The sequence below is a fragment of the Nanorana parkeri genome, unplaced genomic scaffold (assembly GCF_000935625.1).
Source record: "Nanorana parkeri isolate BGI_ZX_2015 unplaced genomic scaffold, ASM93562v1 scaffold29, whole genome shotgun sequence".
NCBI lineage: Eukaryota > Metazoa > Chordata > Amphibia > Anura > Dicroglossidae > Nanorana > Nanorana parkeri.
Window position 1 is genome coordinate 1,250,196 of NW_017306297.1, and position 16,047 is coordinate 1,266,242.

The 16,047-nt window shown below is 42.0% G+C and overlaps 1 protein-coding gene across 5 annotated transcripts in view; it reads left to right on the forward strand.

Moving 5' to 3' along the window:
* OPA1 (OPA1, mitochondrial dynamin like GTPase) overlaps positions 1-16,047 on the forward strand; it is an 87,347-nt gene that overhangs the window by 14,441 nt on the left and 56,859 nt on the right. For 3 of the 5 annotated variants that reach the window (XM_018567184.1, XM_018567176.1, XM_018567190.1), the window contains 9 exons: positions 2,570-2,680; positions 4,947-5,000; positions 7,056-7,160; positions 8,785-8,871; positions 10,154-10,267; positions 10,942-11,022; positions 12,279-12,353; positions 12,443-12,514; positions 12,780-12,879. In XM_018567184.1, coding sequence (XP_018422686.1) covers positions 2,570-2,680; positions 4,947-5,000; positions 7,056-7,160; positions 8,785-8,871; positions 10,154-10,267; positions 10,942-11,022; positions 12,279-12,353; positions 12,443-12,514; positions 12,780-12,879 — 799 coding nt within the window. The remainder of the gene's footprint in view (positions 1-2,569; positions 2,681-4,946; positions 5,001-7,055; positions 7,161-8,784; positions 8,872-10,153; positions 10,268-10,941; positions 11,023-12,278; positions 12,354-12,442; positions 12,515-12,779; positions 12,880-16,047) is intronic. The other 2 variants (XM_018567199.1, XM_018567208.1) reach the window with 1 other exon arrangement.

Genomic DNA, 16,047 nt, shown 5'->3' on the forward strand with positions numbered 1-16,047 from the left:
TATTACACAAACAAATTGCTATATTTCCAGTAAAACTGCATTTACATTTGTTCCATCCAAATTAACCAGCTGTTGTGAGAATGGGGCAAAATCAAATGCTCTTAGGCCATTTTCTCTCCTGGCCATGGTCTTCAAATATTATGGCCAGTAATAAAAATGGGTTAAAACATTGCATGCTTGCACCTTAGGGCACATTAAAAGTGTGCCTTTCTCCAGCGCTGTCGGATTGATCTTTTGTCCCCTGCTGCCATCTCAGCAACTGACACTTCTGGGTTTCGGGTCCTCCTCCATCATCTTAGAGATGCTGTGAATGGGCTGAGTGTGTACTGCTGGGGGGAGAGGCAGAACTGTTTTTTTTTTTTTGTAGTGTAATGTGACAGTTTTTCTTAAACAGTACAGACTATTGATTTTATGACAGTGCTGGAGTGCCAGGGCCGGGTCGCAGCTGCAACCCTGGTAGTTATGCTGCTGATTCCAATAGAGCTGCAGCAAACGATTATTTTCAAAATCGATTAGTTAGCCGATTATTAGGTTTGGTTAATCGGATATAAAATAAATGTTAAAAAATGGCTCCAGTGATGGGACTAGTAGTTTGTATTGAGATTGCAGTCCATCACGGGAGCAAGCTTGGAGCGGTAGAAGTAAAAAAGAAAAAAAATGTGGTGTGCAATATAGTGAAATGTAAAGTGTAAAATTATACAGCAATGAATGCAGAATGTCACCGGCTATAGAGGACTACAAAACCCAGCAATACATTATACAGCACAATGCAGAATACCACCAGCTATAATGTACTATTGCTGGGTTTTGTAGTCCTCTATAGCCTGTGGTATTCTGCATTGTGCCGTATAATGTACTATTGCTGATTTTTGTAGTCCTATAGCTGGTGGTATTCTGCATTGTGCTGTATTCCAAGCTGTAGAGGGACTACAAATCCCAGCAATGCATTATACAGCAATGTAGAATAATATGAAGCTACATACTCCATGTTGCTCTGGGCCGGCAGCCTCATGTCTCCGATGTCTCAGGCGGTGTGTGTGGGGTCTCAGGCGGGCTGTGCAGAGTTCTCCAGTAAGAAGGAGATGTAAGAACATTCAATTTTGCCCCATTCTGATGCCGACAGATTTAGAAGTTTAAATGTTTGCAAAGAGACCTGCTGTGACAAATTTCCTGTGATCAGAAAGACTTGTAGAAAAATCATTCTTTCCTGGCAACCAGTTATAGGTTTGCTCTTCTGGCACTTAAAGCTGAACTCATTTAAAAATGTAAATACACATACGATGATCCAGATTGACACAATGTTATATAAAAATGATCTCTGGCAGGGCTATGGGGATTGTGTAATACACTGCAGTAGCCACAGCTACTACAGTATATTACAGCATCTTCCATTTATGGGAACAGCCACTTTCCCTGAGCTGCACGGGTCATTCAGTGGGCAGCACAACGACCATTTCAAGGACGCCCAGTATTTTTGCCAATGAATACTAGATATTAGCTGGTTGGTTGAGGGGCGGTTTCATGGTATTACAGGTATGCACAGGCGCATGTAACAGCACGAGGAAGTCGCTCAGCACAGCAGATGTTCCTATATCCAGAAGACACTGTGTTACAGGATCACTGTTGTGCAGCCAGGGATCATTTATATATACTTGGCGTACCAAGCTGGACTAATGTAAGTGTATATATAACATTTTTAAAGCTGGAGTTCATACCTTAAAACATGTGCATTTAAACAAGACAGGTGTAGATCAATGCAACTCCCTTGTATTGTGTGTGTGTTTATTTTAGTTTGTAGTTGTTTTTTTATTTTTATTATTTTCCCCTTAATCATTTTCTACACAATAACGGCTTTCCTTAGTATATTGAGTCAGCCTGTAAAAAGTACAGAAATGTATACATGTGAACTACAAAGCAGTTCACACCAAAGCAGCAGTGCTGAGATTGTCACAAACTGCTCTGTTGTTGGCGATCTTATAAAATGCTGCACCTTTCATTTGATTCCTTGAAGACCCCTGAAAACCATTGTTCATTCTTGATCATCGGTGTTCAAATGCTGATGAGTGAGTGCGCCCTAAAGGCTGATGCTTGCTTGAAACTAGAAACTAAATGACATGCTTGCTGCATTTGCTTTCTAATCCATTTGCTGTGTTTCCCTGTTGCAGCCTGCTTTTCTGCACCCATTCCCCGATACTTGGTAGTAGTGGTAGCTCTGCGCACAATCATTTTGCATGTATGTTGGTGGCAGAGATAATGTCCTGCTTGGGTAAACATTAACAGTTCAAAGCCTTTTTTTAATTATTTTTAGGCTTGTAACACTATGCAGCATTTGGTTGGAGCAGTGGCTAATACTCTCCAACAAATCTTATTCTAAATATTTGACCTATGCAGCAGTATAGCAAGCTTTGTCTTATTGTGTAGAACAATCTGTATGATTTGTGTCCATTTTTGCTCGTGAACATTTGTGTTTTATTTTGCCTTTACAAACCCCTTTACTTCATTTTGCTCCCCATGGCTGTTTTTGTCCCCACCTTCACTTCGTCTTTCTCTCTCTGTAAACTCACGGCAGGGTTTGCTTGGTGAACTCATTCTATTACAAGAGCAGCTCAAGCAGCATGAAGAGGAGGCACGCAGGGCTGCTGGAAACATTAACACGGGCACTTCACAGCAGAAGCGCAAGGTGACGGGTCATAGAGCACTGGGTGCACTGAGCACTTGTCTTGTCAGTCAGCTGCAGTCACAAATCCATATTTACACAAACTTTACAATTGGATTTAATTCTAACATGTGGAAGGGGGATATCCGACCTTCATAAAGCATATTAATGAAATGTTGCATTTGTGTTTTATTCTGTTTATATTAATTATTTTAGGTACATGGTTAAAAAAATGAGAACTAGGGTATGTCCCTTCTCATCAAATCTAGATCTTTTAGCAATCACGTGCTGTTTTATAAGGGGTCAGTCCTGCCCCTGGCATCAGCTTATTAATGCTTTTTAATAGCTAATAATTTTAGCCCATGCAAAATATATTATGTATGAATTCTTCTCAGCAGTTTTTATGTGAACAGAAGTCAGACAAGGTGTTCATTTAGAGCTGTTTTTGTTTGAGACAATATAGTATTCATTGTTTGGTATTGGGAATACATTACGGGTGTGTTTTTAAAATGTTCACAAAGCCATTATTTCTGCAAAACTAACATTTACGCTAGTTCAGTGCGAATACGAAACATGTGGGGGGTTATTCACAAAAGGGTGAAGAGTTTGGAGAAGGCAGGAGAAGTAAACAATCTAGGCCAACATAGCTGAACTGGAAAAATTATCCAATTCAGCTCACTTTCCAGTTCAGCTATGTTGTCCTAGATTGTCCACTTCTTCTGCCTTCTCCAAACTCTTCACCCTTTTGTGAATAACCCCCGTAATGTTTTCTTGTGCAGAATAAATTTCGTTTTTGGAAAATACCAATTATGGCCACTAGATGGAGCCAAGGCGCATAGAAAAAAACTATTTCCTATGCTGCTCAGCTTTATCTAGTGGCCATAATGTGGAATTGTCCAACCATTACACTTCAATTTTGCCCTATTTACACATAATGAATGTAAATGTCTCTATCACAGAACAATGACTCAAACGTTTTATAAATACACCCCTTAGTGTTTTTATAGCTATTTAGGAATTGTTTGTTTTGGAACCTTTTTGATGATTTTTCTGATAATAATTTTACAGGGGTTATTAATAAAACAGAGTGGGCAAGGTATAAATTTGATGCTAAAACCATGTAGCTTTTTGACAGATGTCAGCTCAAGATATAGTTCCATTGGTGCAACCAGACAAGTGATAGGAGCATAGAGATGTAATGGGACAGTGATGGCAGATGGTTGTGGTGAGAATTGTGGGATAACAGTTGTTTTATTGAAAAAGAATGGCACAGTGTAAAATCCAGAGTACATAGCCCTTTTTTTGTAAAAAAGGAATCTATGTGCAAAATTGTTAATAAAAATGTTTCTGGGCTCATGTCGATGAGCGAAAATGTTGATGTGTGTTTGAAACGCATGTGAAACGCATATCAGCAAAGTCCCATTGACTTTAATTTAAAGGGATATAAATTAAAGATATACTGACCTGAACCTCGGAGCAAGCTGGCTGCTAGACTGGGCTCTGCAGCCTCACTCCCCCTCTGCTCCGGCGGTCTAAGGTCCTTTGAGTCATCACATCCAATACAGTGTATTACATGTGAGGAGTGGAGGAGAGAAGCTGCTGGGACTGATCTAGGAGCCAGCTGGGTCCCAGGTTCAGATGAGTATATCTTTATTTTTGTCCCTAGATGAAAACAAGAACTTAATCCTCGTAGTACGGTGGTAGCCTTACTGCACATGGCAGTTCAGAGCCTGTGTTTAATTTCTTTGGATGCAGCATGTCCTGTTAAGGTGCATTTGAACTGCAGGCCAAGCGCTGCCTTCAAATGGAAAATGGAGAGTTTGACTAGAACATCTGTCGCCATGAACGCCGGTGGACTTGATAATTTAATGGCAGAATCCAGACTTTTGGAGGAATTGTGGAATCATTATTTGGATTCGTGGTTACTATGGGTCACTGAATTTTGTACATCATCATCGCTCTTAGTGTAAGTTTGCTTTCAGTAGTGTTATTTAGTGAAAGGATTTGGTAATAATGTCTGTGTTTTGTTTAGCACGCTGGGGAAAACATGCTGATTTTTACTGGTATTAAAGAATGTGTATGGTATGTGTAATGAAAGGAGAGAAACATATGTGATAATTCTGTGGTTGGATATGTCTATTTTAGATACCTCAATCTCCTTCTGTGACTCATTTATCTGTTCATTAGGTAAATCTTCAATAACTTACTGGTGTCAGATTGGTTGTGAGGTATAAAAGTGTTTGAAATTAATAAACCTTTTCTCATATTAACATTTCATCTCCTCTTTAAGGTATCTGACAAAGAGAAAGTTGATCAGCTGCAGGATGAGCTTTTACAGACCCAGGTAGGCTGAGTTTTACTGTATGGGAATTATAATAACAGAACAACACATTTTAATAGCTGAAATATAAAGAAGGTTTTCCTGTCAATGGATTTGTATTTCTATTCACATACTGAGATTTACACAGCCCGTCCACACGGTACAGCATGGAGGGTGACGCCACTTAAGCTGGCCGTGTACTGTAATATTTTCTTTGTTCAACCTGTGGGCTGAACGAAGAAAATATTACAGATTTCTCCATCAACCTTTACGAGTGTTGATTCAGGAATCTCCCGCTGTTTGCATTGTATTCTGACAGCAGCTGCCGGCTCTGTTCGTTCGAAGATTTTTTCCGGCTGTCTCCTTTAATCAGCTGATCCAGGGATGCTGACAGCCGCACTCTTTGCAAATTTCGTCCGGTTCATCAGGAGCTGGCTGAGATTTGTTCAGTGTATGGCCAGCTTTACTTGGTAACAGTGAATACTAGGGGTGCACCGATACTGGTTTTTCGGTATCGAGTACCGTTTTTTTTTTTTCGGTACTTGCTGATACCGGAAGTCCCATTAAGGAAGCCAGGCGGCGTGTAATAACTCGCCACCTGGCTTCCTGATTAGAAGCCGTCTCCATGCTCCCTCGCCACCAAGTGATGAGGGAACATGGAGCCAGCTTTCTGGCCAATCAGGAATCCGGGCGCTGTGTAATGACATGTTGACTGGCTTCCTGATTGGTCGAAGCTGGACAATCAGGAAGCCGGGCAACGAGTCATTACAGGGCGCCCGGCTTCCTGATTGGCCAGGAAGCCGGCTCCATGCTCCCTCGTCAATCAGAAAAGCCAGGGTGCTGGTAATGACTCGCCGTCCAGCTTCGTGGTCTGCCGGCTTCTCGACCAATCATTACCTGCTGCCTGGCTTCCTGATTGGCATGGGGCCAATCAGGAAGCCGGGCGGTGTGTAATGACATGCCGCCCAGCTTCCTGATACCGGAAAGCTCCTGTATTGGGCTAGGCATCGGAGCATTTGGGCGAGTACGAGTATTTGCCCAAATACTTGCCCAAATATTTGCATTGGCACCGATATAGATCGGTACTAGTATCGGTATTGGTGCATCCCTAGTGAATTACAGTGGTGTAATTTCTCCATCCCCAGCCTGCTGATTGTAAAAGAGCAGCAGCAGACAGATGAGATCATCCCTCTGATCACTCTGCTTTCCCCCTATTCGCATGTTCCATGTCAGAGTAGGGGATCATTAAGATTTTATTTTTTTTGCTATTTGTCCCATTGGGGAGATTTAATTTCCTGTCCTAGAGACACAACATCATGTAAGAGGAAATATTTCCAACGAGCGTCCTCCTAGACAATTTCCCCCACTGGAAGCTTTTACTTTAATGCTGTTCTGGTGACCGCTCATTCAGAATGTTGAATTTTCCCTCAGTTTCTATCTTTTTTTGACAATGGTCCCCACGAGATAAAAAGAGGGTGAATGTTCTTAATGGAGACACACAGCAATAAAATCCTTACCGAGGTTCTAAACCCCACCACTCTATCCAAAAATGGCTCTTGATACACTATAAAGCCCAGCTTACACCAAAACATTTGATTTAGTTTTGGATAAAGTGGGAAAGGGTTGGAGTGTCTGTCAGGTTTCTTTTTGCTATTTATGTCCCTATTAGGGATATTTCTCCTCTATTTTATTATGACAGGAAATACTGGGAAATCTCTCCAATGGGTTAGAGCAGGAAGTTGCAGGAAATTTCTTCAACAATGAACAGTGTTTTATTGCTGTGTGCCTATCTGTTCTAGCATTGACAGCCACCTCCCATTTCTTGGGTGGATATTACAGGGACAGGAAATGAGGGAGAAATCTGCTCAACGGCATCACAAAGAGAAATAAAAACGGGACAGAAATGTTAGCTCTTCCCCACGCTATCCCAAAAAAATTTTTTTGGTTAGATTAGCTATCCTCCAATAGCTATTTATTATTTGTAATACTGTAAATGTTAATTGGTCTTTTATGTTCCAATTAAAACACTTCACTAATTATCTTCTATTTTGATGTTTGTTTGTTTTTTATATGCTTCAGTTGAAATACCAGCGTATTCTTGAACGATTAGAGAAAGAAAACAAAGATTTGAGGAAGGTGGTGCTACAAAGAGATGACAAAGGAATTCATCAGAGAAAAGTCAAGGTGATGCATATTTAAAACAGTAACAATTATTTCTACTTTAAAGGAGAACTATGGGGTTAGGGCTTTTCCCCATAATTCTCCTAAGGGTCACCGGAGAACACAAACTAGCATCCTCCCCTCACCCAAAGCTCAGTATACCGCAAGCTGGAGCTGTATACTGAGCTGTATACTGAGCTGTATGCTGAGCTGTATACTGAGCTGTATACTGAGCTGTATACTGAGACGCCGCAGCCGGGTTGGATCCCGACAATACTGTCTGGATCCACCCAGCTGCGAGATTGACAGCTGGCTCTGCCTATCCAAAGGCAGAGCCAGCTGTGCCCGCCCCCTCCCCGTCCCTTTCGCCAGTCAGCGCTGGAGGATCGGAGAGGGGAGGGGGGGATCCCTGCAGGGAGCCGTGAGTGACAGTCACGGCTCTCTGCAGGGATAGATCGAGAAGTGAGCGAGGGGCGGTATGTGTTTGCTCACTTCCCGATCTACTGAGCCGACCTGTGACAGTCTCATTGTCACAGGTCAGCTCAGATTATGAGGCTGAGTGAAAATCACTCACCTCATAATTCTCCTTTTTAAATATAGTACTATACATTCATTATTATTGACGACTACGTGAACCACTATACATTCATTAATATGGACTACTCCGTGAACTGCCGGTATGAATATCCTAGGCTCAGTTTAGACTTTTTCACTTGTATATCTGATCGTCAAAGCAGCTATTTGATTACTTCAGCAATTAAAGGGTTATGTCTGCAGTATTTTGGAATAGCTGATTACAGAAATACACAAAAGTTTGTTTTTAACCAGCAGGCCATTGTAGTGAAACCCCCAGTCAGGGAAGCTGTTACTGAGTGGACGTTTAAAAACTTCCTTGTGCTTAGAGTGTGTGTGCACACCATTGGACAGTACAGATCATAGGCAGGAAAAAAAAAAGAGCTAATCAGGGGGACTTTGTGCCTTGTAATCGCTGTGAACCCATCACAGTGATCACAAGTATAATCCTTGGCTTTGGTTTACATACAGCCACCTCACCTCCCTGTCCTCTCACGGAAGCAGCTTGCAAAGGACCTGAGATAAACCCCACTGACACAGGGATTTAGAATTGTGTAGAAGAGGGAGCATTTTGATCTGCTGCATTTGCTCATATTTACTGTCTATGGCTCCTTTTATTAAGTTTTCTAATTGAGCACTCTACACGCACCACTGAAATCTATTAGACATATCCAAATACAAAGATAGAAGAAGGTCTTTCAGTGCCAAAAATGTTTTCATTCTAGGCTTGGACACGTGGAATTAATGGTGATGGCAAATCTGAAGTTGACTCATGAATAAAAACACAGTTTTGTTTTTTTCTTTCAAAGTCCTTTTTATATAGTAAAAATAAAAAATACACATTTTTCTTTTAAAAGTAAGTGGTTATAAATATTGCCAAAGGAAAGCTCTATCAACCTAAAATACAATGGTATGAATTTTGTTTGGATACAGTGTTGCATGACTGTGGATTTGTCAGTCAAGCTATCACATGGGAAGGGGTGGGGGGTTATAACATGCTGGAATTGGGGTTGTTAATCTACAACAAAAATACTCTTCATTTGATCATGTTTCATTGTTTTTTCTTATGTAATAGAAATCCTTGATAGATATGTATTCTGAAGTATTGGATATCCTGTCTGATTATGATGCCAACTATAACACCCAGGACCATCTACCAAGGGTATGTTGACATTTCTTTCTGCTCTGCTATGCCTACTGTGTCTTCTTTTATCCTTCTTTCTTGTCAGCTGTGCACAAATGACTAGCTTTTGCAGTGTCTAAGCACCACTTATATTATTAGATGTTGCTCGTTGTACCAGCCATCCACACTGCAGCAACACTTCTTTTGCTGTACTGGATGTCTCCTCTAAAAATCGTCTCCCAACTGGCATTCATTGCTACGTCTCTGATGCGTTACCTTCTGATAGGAACACCCTTCCCTCATACATACCTTTGCCTTAAAGAGAAAGAGGGAGGCCATTTTATGCCGAATATTTCAGAGGAGTAAGTGAGCAACATTTTTAAACAAGTTACTGCACAAGGTATAGTCTTAGAGTGAAAAGTGTGAGAACAGAGTTCAGCTTTAAATGGTACATTTATTTATATAGATCATTTGTACAATACACCTTAAAGAAAACCTGTGCTTTGTCCATTCAGAGGGGACCAACAGGTTTGCTTTATTCCCACTATCTTGTGAAGCTTATACATACCTTTTTTTTGCTCTCCTGCCGCTCTGTTTAGTGATAGGAGCTGAAGGTGGTACCTGGTACTTCTGAGTTCAGAGCAGCATGCGACTCACTCATGTGCCAGTGCGGGGCCAGTCATGTGGGAAGTACATAGCCCCATAGCTGTGACTCGCAGCTTAGAGAAAACTTTTCTTTTTTTTCCCCAGTGACTGAACAGAGTGGCGTGGGAGCGAAAGGTGAGTATATGCATCTGTGGAGGTTTGTGTTAGTGAACCTTTTGCTTTACTCTGCATGGATAAAGCACAGGTTTACTTTCATAGAAAAGTTTGAAGTCAAAAGAAGCAAAGGTTTAGGCCCAGAATGGACAATTGGATGTATGTACTCTGGAGCACAAAGAAGCAAAATCTATGTCACCCTCAGCAACCAGTGTGATTCTATGTACCGGTTTTTTGGTTTGGTCAGTCACGGCTCACTGCGACACTCTTCTCTAGTGTTTGGCCTAGGGCCGCAGCTAACGATTATTTTCATAGTCGATTTAGTTGCCCGATTCATTTTTCAACTAATCGATTGGTTACATTAAAAAAGTTTTAAAAATTGCTCCCCCCCCCCCCAACCAACTAACCGATAATGAGAATAGTTGGCAACTTGGCAGTGCCCTCTCCATTATATTAAATCCTTCTTTCCTTTTACCAGCTACTGCCATTACATTTTCTTATAGCAAATACATCACATTCAACCTAGAATTACAAAAAACCCTGATTTTGTTTTCTTTTAAAGGTCATTGTAGTTGGAGACCAGAGTTCAGGAAAAACCAGTGTCCTGGAAATGATCGCACAAGCGCGTATCTTTCCTAGAGGCTCAGGAGAGATGATGACACGCTCCCCAGTTAAGGTATGTTATATGGTTGATGCAGAATATCTGTTCCAACAATCTCTGTGGTTTGAGATAAATAAACGAGAACACCCCCTGTCAGATCATGTGCCCTGGACAGTGTCAAATCATCTCTTGTACTGTATAATATGCTGCATGTTATTGGATCATCCCATCTTGTGAGGGATGGTAGTCATTTCTTGCAATTGTTCTCACTCCATACAGTTTGTGCGGTTGTAGTCATATAAGTGGACCTGATATAACAATATTGTTTGTTCAGTATTTATCAAGTTCTTGTCCCCTGAAGGCACCTTGTGGGAAATTTATCAAAACTGGAGCAAACAGAACCTGGAGCAGTTGCCCATGGCAACCAATCAGCATCCCTCTTCAGTTTGCTCAGATAAGATTTGAAAATGAAAGATAGAAGCTGATTGGCTGCAGCGCAAATTTGCTCCAGATTTTGTCTGCTCCAGTTCTGATATATCCCCCCTTGGGTTTTTAGTAAATGTTCCACCGTTTTCTACTTAATTGTTTTCCTAATGTGTTTGCCAGAATACTTGCTGTTGCAAGATGTAAACAGAGATTTTAATAGAGATGTAATATGCCACCGAGCTCTTGTCATAATAAAGAACAGTGTAAGGGTGAAATCACGCTTGTGAATAACTGAGTCTGAACTGTTGTTTGCTTTGTTTCAGGTTGCTTTAAGTGAGGGTCCTCACCATGTCGCTATGTTTAAGGACAGCTCTCGGGAGTTTGATCTCTCAAAAGAATCAGATGTGAGTAGCTATTAATAGAGGAGCGGGCAGCACTTCTATAGCACGCACTTTCACTAAAACCAAATGATAACATGGATTGTGCTATGTAACTGAGTAAAAAAAGATTACATTTGTTTTGCATTATCCATTGAAAATTAAGAAAAACTGAATGCACTTAATTCATCAGACATTTCCGAATACGCATGTTACAAAGCAAAGATGGTGTGCACCAGGGGTAGATAAACTTCGGCCCTTCAGCTGTAGTAAAATTACAAATCCCCTATGACCCTGGAGCAGATACATGATGGGATTCGTAGTTCCACAACAGCTGGAGGGCCAACGTTTGGCTACCCCTGGTATACACCATGTTCTCTGTTTTATAGGTTTTAAGACCAATAATATTTCTGTGCAGTCTTGAATGTAGGACAATATAAATAATTTACACTTCTTTCTCATCCATTGAGTGGCACCGGAAGTCTTAAACCTTCGGGTTATTCTGCCATCTGCAGGAGGACGGGACGCTGGCAAATAAATAAAAAATTAGCCATTTTTGTAGCCAGCCCAGAAAAACCCCTTCCCGCTACCAGCATGTTTAGGATAAACATGTTGGGATAGGATGCGGTGCAGCCTATCCTTTAGTCTGGCTTTTTAAGTGTTAGATAGACTGGACATCAGCCCGGAAGTGACCTACGGGCACTGGGTTCTGCATAAGTCACTTTCTAGGTCGAGAACTGTTGGCATTGACTCAATGCTTGCCCTGTCACTGAGTAGTCCAGTCAGGCTGAGCATCAGAAGCTACCTCATCTGTGTGGATCGCTGGACGCCTTCTGCTGGTTCATACTGTGGAAGGGGGTTGGCACTGAGGGACGAAATGCTGACATCATCCACTGGCTGGGCAGTTATATGCGCATTCTGCTACTTGGCAATTAGGAAGCATCTCCCCGCTTGTTGCTCCTACATTGTAAAGATTGCCATGGATCTCTGATCTTCAGACCGCCTGCAGTGACTCTGGTCACTGGATCTTTTGTCTCAAGGACCTGTTTGTATTCCCTCTCTACTTCACTGAGCATTCAAACCAAAGTCTCATCTTTGCCCTGGTAACATTCGATGATGGGAACCAGTAAAATAAGAGCAAAGTGTTCTGGTTTTACTGGCGGTGTAAATCCCATTAATTACCCCTATTGTAACTTATTGTCTAAATACACAAAACCCTAATAAAACTCCATCATACTTTGTGTGTATTCTGTCCTGACATATTGTTTTTTTTCTGCTGGCAGCTTGCAGCTTTGAGGGATGAAATAGAAGTACGAATGAGGAAGAGTGTTAAGAATGGGCAGACTGTAAGCCCTGAGGTAATTATAGTAATATGTGTATTGCGGCATAAGGAAACTGTTATTTATTCTCTGAAATATCTTTAATTCTGGCATTATGTTTTACACAGACTATCTCTCTAAGTGTAAAAGGTCCTGGAATCCAGAGAATGGTGCTTGTGGATCTTCCTGGAGTTATCAGTGTAGGTAACATATACCTGTTCTACTCCACATGTACTGGGCACGTTGAGGGGAATTTATCAAAACTGGAGCAGACAAAATCTGGTGCAGATTTGCACTGCAGCCAATCGGCTTCTCTCTCTCATTTTCAAATCTGGCCTGGGCAAACTGAAGGGAGATGCTGATTGGTTGCCATGGGCAACTGCTCCAGATTCTGTTTGGTCTAGTTTTGATCAATTTCCCCCAGTGAATGTTGTAACTTTTACATTTTATTGCTTTTTTTCATAGACTGTTACTTCTGGAATGGCTCCGGATACCAAAGAAACTATCTTCAGCATCAGTAAAGCATATATGCAGAACCCTAATGCTATTATCCTCTGTATACAAGGTAAGCATTAGTTATGTTTTCTTACTTAAGGACATTTTCCACAAGGGAATGAGGCACAGGGTCCAAACACTTTCTCAAAAGACAGTACATGATCCTGAATAAAGATGATGTTCTTGTTGACTGACACTTTTCTCAGATGCTGCACACATGGTCTAAGATGTGCTTGGCACTCATAAAATGTCCCTGAGCATTGGCACTTTTGTTCTTTTTGAAGAAGTGTTGTTCCCCAGAAGTAGTGTTTAGACAATGCATCTAGCAGAATTAAAGAGGTCCTGTCACCAGCCTTCACCTTTTGCTTGAAGCTGTGGGGTAGTTTCCGGCACAATAATTCAAGTCCTCATGTATGGGTACTCTTAGTAGATAGAAAAATCCTGCATCCCGTCTCGGAGTTTAATTCATATCATGAAAATGCAGTTTCTCTGTACTGGTTTCATTGTTTTTATATTCTCATAAACATTTTGGAATTTAGCGATACAAGATTGTTTACACACACTGCCTAAACCTATTGGGCCAGATCAACAAGGATTGGCGGCTGTTGAGGATTGTGAACGGTGGCATGTGATCTCTTATTATGATGTGTCGCATTTTATATAAACTATTATGTTGCAGCGCATATAGTTAATTTGACATAGTAGAAAGTGTAACTGTCTTGTGCCATCATTTGCTTGGTGCACTATTGCATGTCTCCTATTCCTCCAAAATATTGATAAACGTATTTTCTGAACCATTTTTTATGTGGTGCGGTTTGAGACTATTTGTACGAAAAGCAAAACAAATGGCAAACGCACTCATCAACTCATAACCAGCTTTAAAGCAAGGTGCACATGATGCACCAAATGTAAGAAAAAATTCCCAAGTGCGTCTTTTTGTACAAAGACAGCAAAAAGTTTCCCATCACACTCACCAGACAGCATGCCAAAAAAACCTTAGTAGTTAGACAGGTATTTTTGCATGCTGTCTGGTGAGTGTGCTGGGAAACTTTTTGCTGTCTTTGTACAAAAAGAGGAGCTTGGGAATTTTTTCTTACATTTGGTGCACCAGTTGCATCTTTCTTTTCAAACCCTTTTAAAATAAACTATTATTTGGCACCCCTTGCCAGAAAAGCAGATGATCCACATATGTGTGTTCAGCCTACTGTAAGTGTGGAAGGCCTGCTCGTGACATGAGGGGTTTTGCATGTATTCAGGGCCGTGCTAGTCAATGCTCTGTGTGACTGCTCTGTGTGATCTGAGGCAAAAAGCTATGCCACTCACAATTGACAATAATAATTGTTCTAGAGTCTGAGAACTGGAGTTTTACACATCAGTACATGGACTTGTGGAGCTTATGTTTTTGTGTTTAAAGTCAAACTCCAGGATAACATTTAGTGTAGCAGCAAGCTTACCTTTTCTTAATAATCTTTTTATTTCACACCAGAAATCTCCATCATCTTGTAAACCATCTTCGAAGTTTGCCTTAGAGTGGCTGTCGGCTGCTATTTCTTGTTGTGTAGACCCGTGGTTCTAAACTGGAGGGTCGCGACCCAAAAGTGTGTCGCAACCCCATGTTTAGTGGGTCTCTGCGTGCCTTTCACTGCGGTTGATGAGAGGCTCCCCAGCCTTCCCCTAGCACAGCACTGTCAGTTCTTACACTGAGCAGCCATTCAAAATATGCTGCCAGGCGCCGAATGTCAGCTTGAGGTTGGGTTGGCTAGGGGCTATGGCCATGAGGGAGCTCCATCCATATGTGCATTGCTTACAGCTCCCTCACATGCCCTGTAGAGGTAGCTGGACTGGAGTGATGTCACATTCTGGCTCCTGGGACATCTAAAGGCTGCATAAGGGAGCTGTACAAACAATGCACATATAGGTGGAGCTACATCACAGCACAGCAGCCCACACTGGACCCCAGACTGGGGATCCACTCCAGTTCTTGTAAAGTAGGGAGACTGGGTGGATCCTAAAAAAAAAAAAGAAACAAAACGTTTTTTTGTGTCTGTCAATGTTTTTGAGGGCCCCTTCACACTAGTACAAAACCATGCAATCGCACCTACCGCACGTTCTGGTGCTTTGCGTTGTCATTTATTTGAATTGCACCCCAAACGCACCCACATCCCCCCTCCCCCCCGGAACGTGCAATACCGTAATTACATGCATTCCAGTGCGGTGCGACTTGGGCCACGACTTAATGACCAAGGACAAATGTGGGTGCGGAGGTTACACAGGTTGAGAACCACTGGTGTACCCCAGTCACCTCAGCCTGCTGGTTGACTGGACATCACCCCAGTCACCCATCTATTTTAATTAGACAACACTGATGTCACCACAGCAGAGCTTCCTAGAGCAGGGAGATCCCAGCTGCTAATCTTAGTTCAACCCTCACCAGGTTTACACCACCTCCCTACAATTTGCTATGTTCCTCTGAGACTCCACTGATCATTGTCCTACAGTACTACCTGCTGAGGAAACTCACAGCAGAGTGGGTGAGGCTTCCGTGGAGGACACTTGCTCTGGCTCTGCTGTACATCTCTTTGTTTCTCCGAGCTTTGATCTTTCACATTGTGGAGCTCCAAACACTGGCAGCAGAGTGCCAGGGTTTTTGGAAGCTGACTTGCTATCTGCCCTCTTGTGCATCTTCCAGCTTCCCTTAGCTTTGATCCTCTGATCCATGTCTTGCAGCGCCTAGCTGCCTAGAAGCTCTGGACACTGGCAGCAGAGTGTCAGGGTGTGGGACACTTGCTTTCTGCCGTGCTGTGCCTCTCTGATCCCTAAGCCTAGATTTACTGATCAGCGTTTTTCAGCTCTTAAGCTGCCTAGGCGTTCAGGATACTGACAGCAGAGTGTGAGGCTTCAGGGAGCAGAACTGCTGTCTGCTGTGCTGTTCTTCTCTCCACCATTATAAACCTCATTCATTGCCCTGTGTCGCTGTGGGTTAGTGTTTCCAGGAGCAGTGTAAAGGTACAGAAGCAGAGATTTTAATTGGAGCTGTGTAACTTCAAAAAAAAAGGCTTACTTGTGTGCTAGACCCTTTATGAAACTATGTTAATCTTACAATATGAAGTGACAGAAAGGAGAGTGTGATCAATCTCGTCTTCCCCATATATAGCCCATTGCCCCACACGCAGAGAGCTAACCGCACAAGCGCCATTAATGATTTACATACAGGGGTGATAGAGAAGCCATCTGTTCT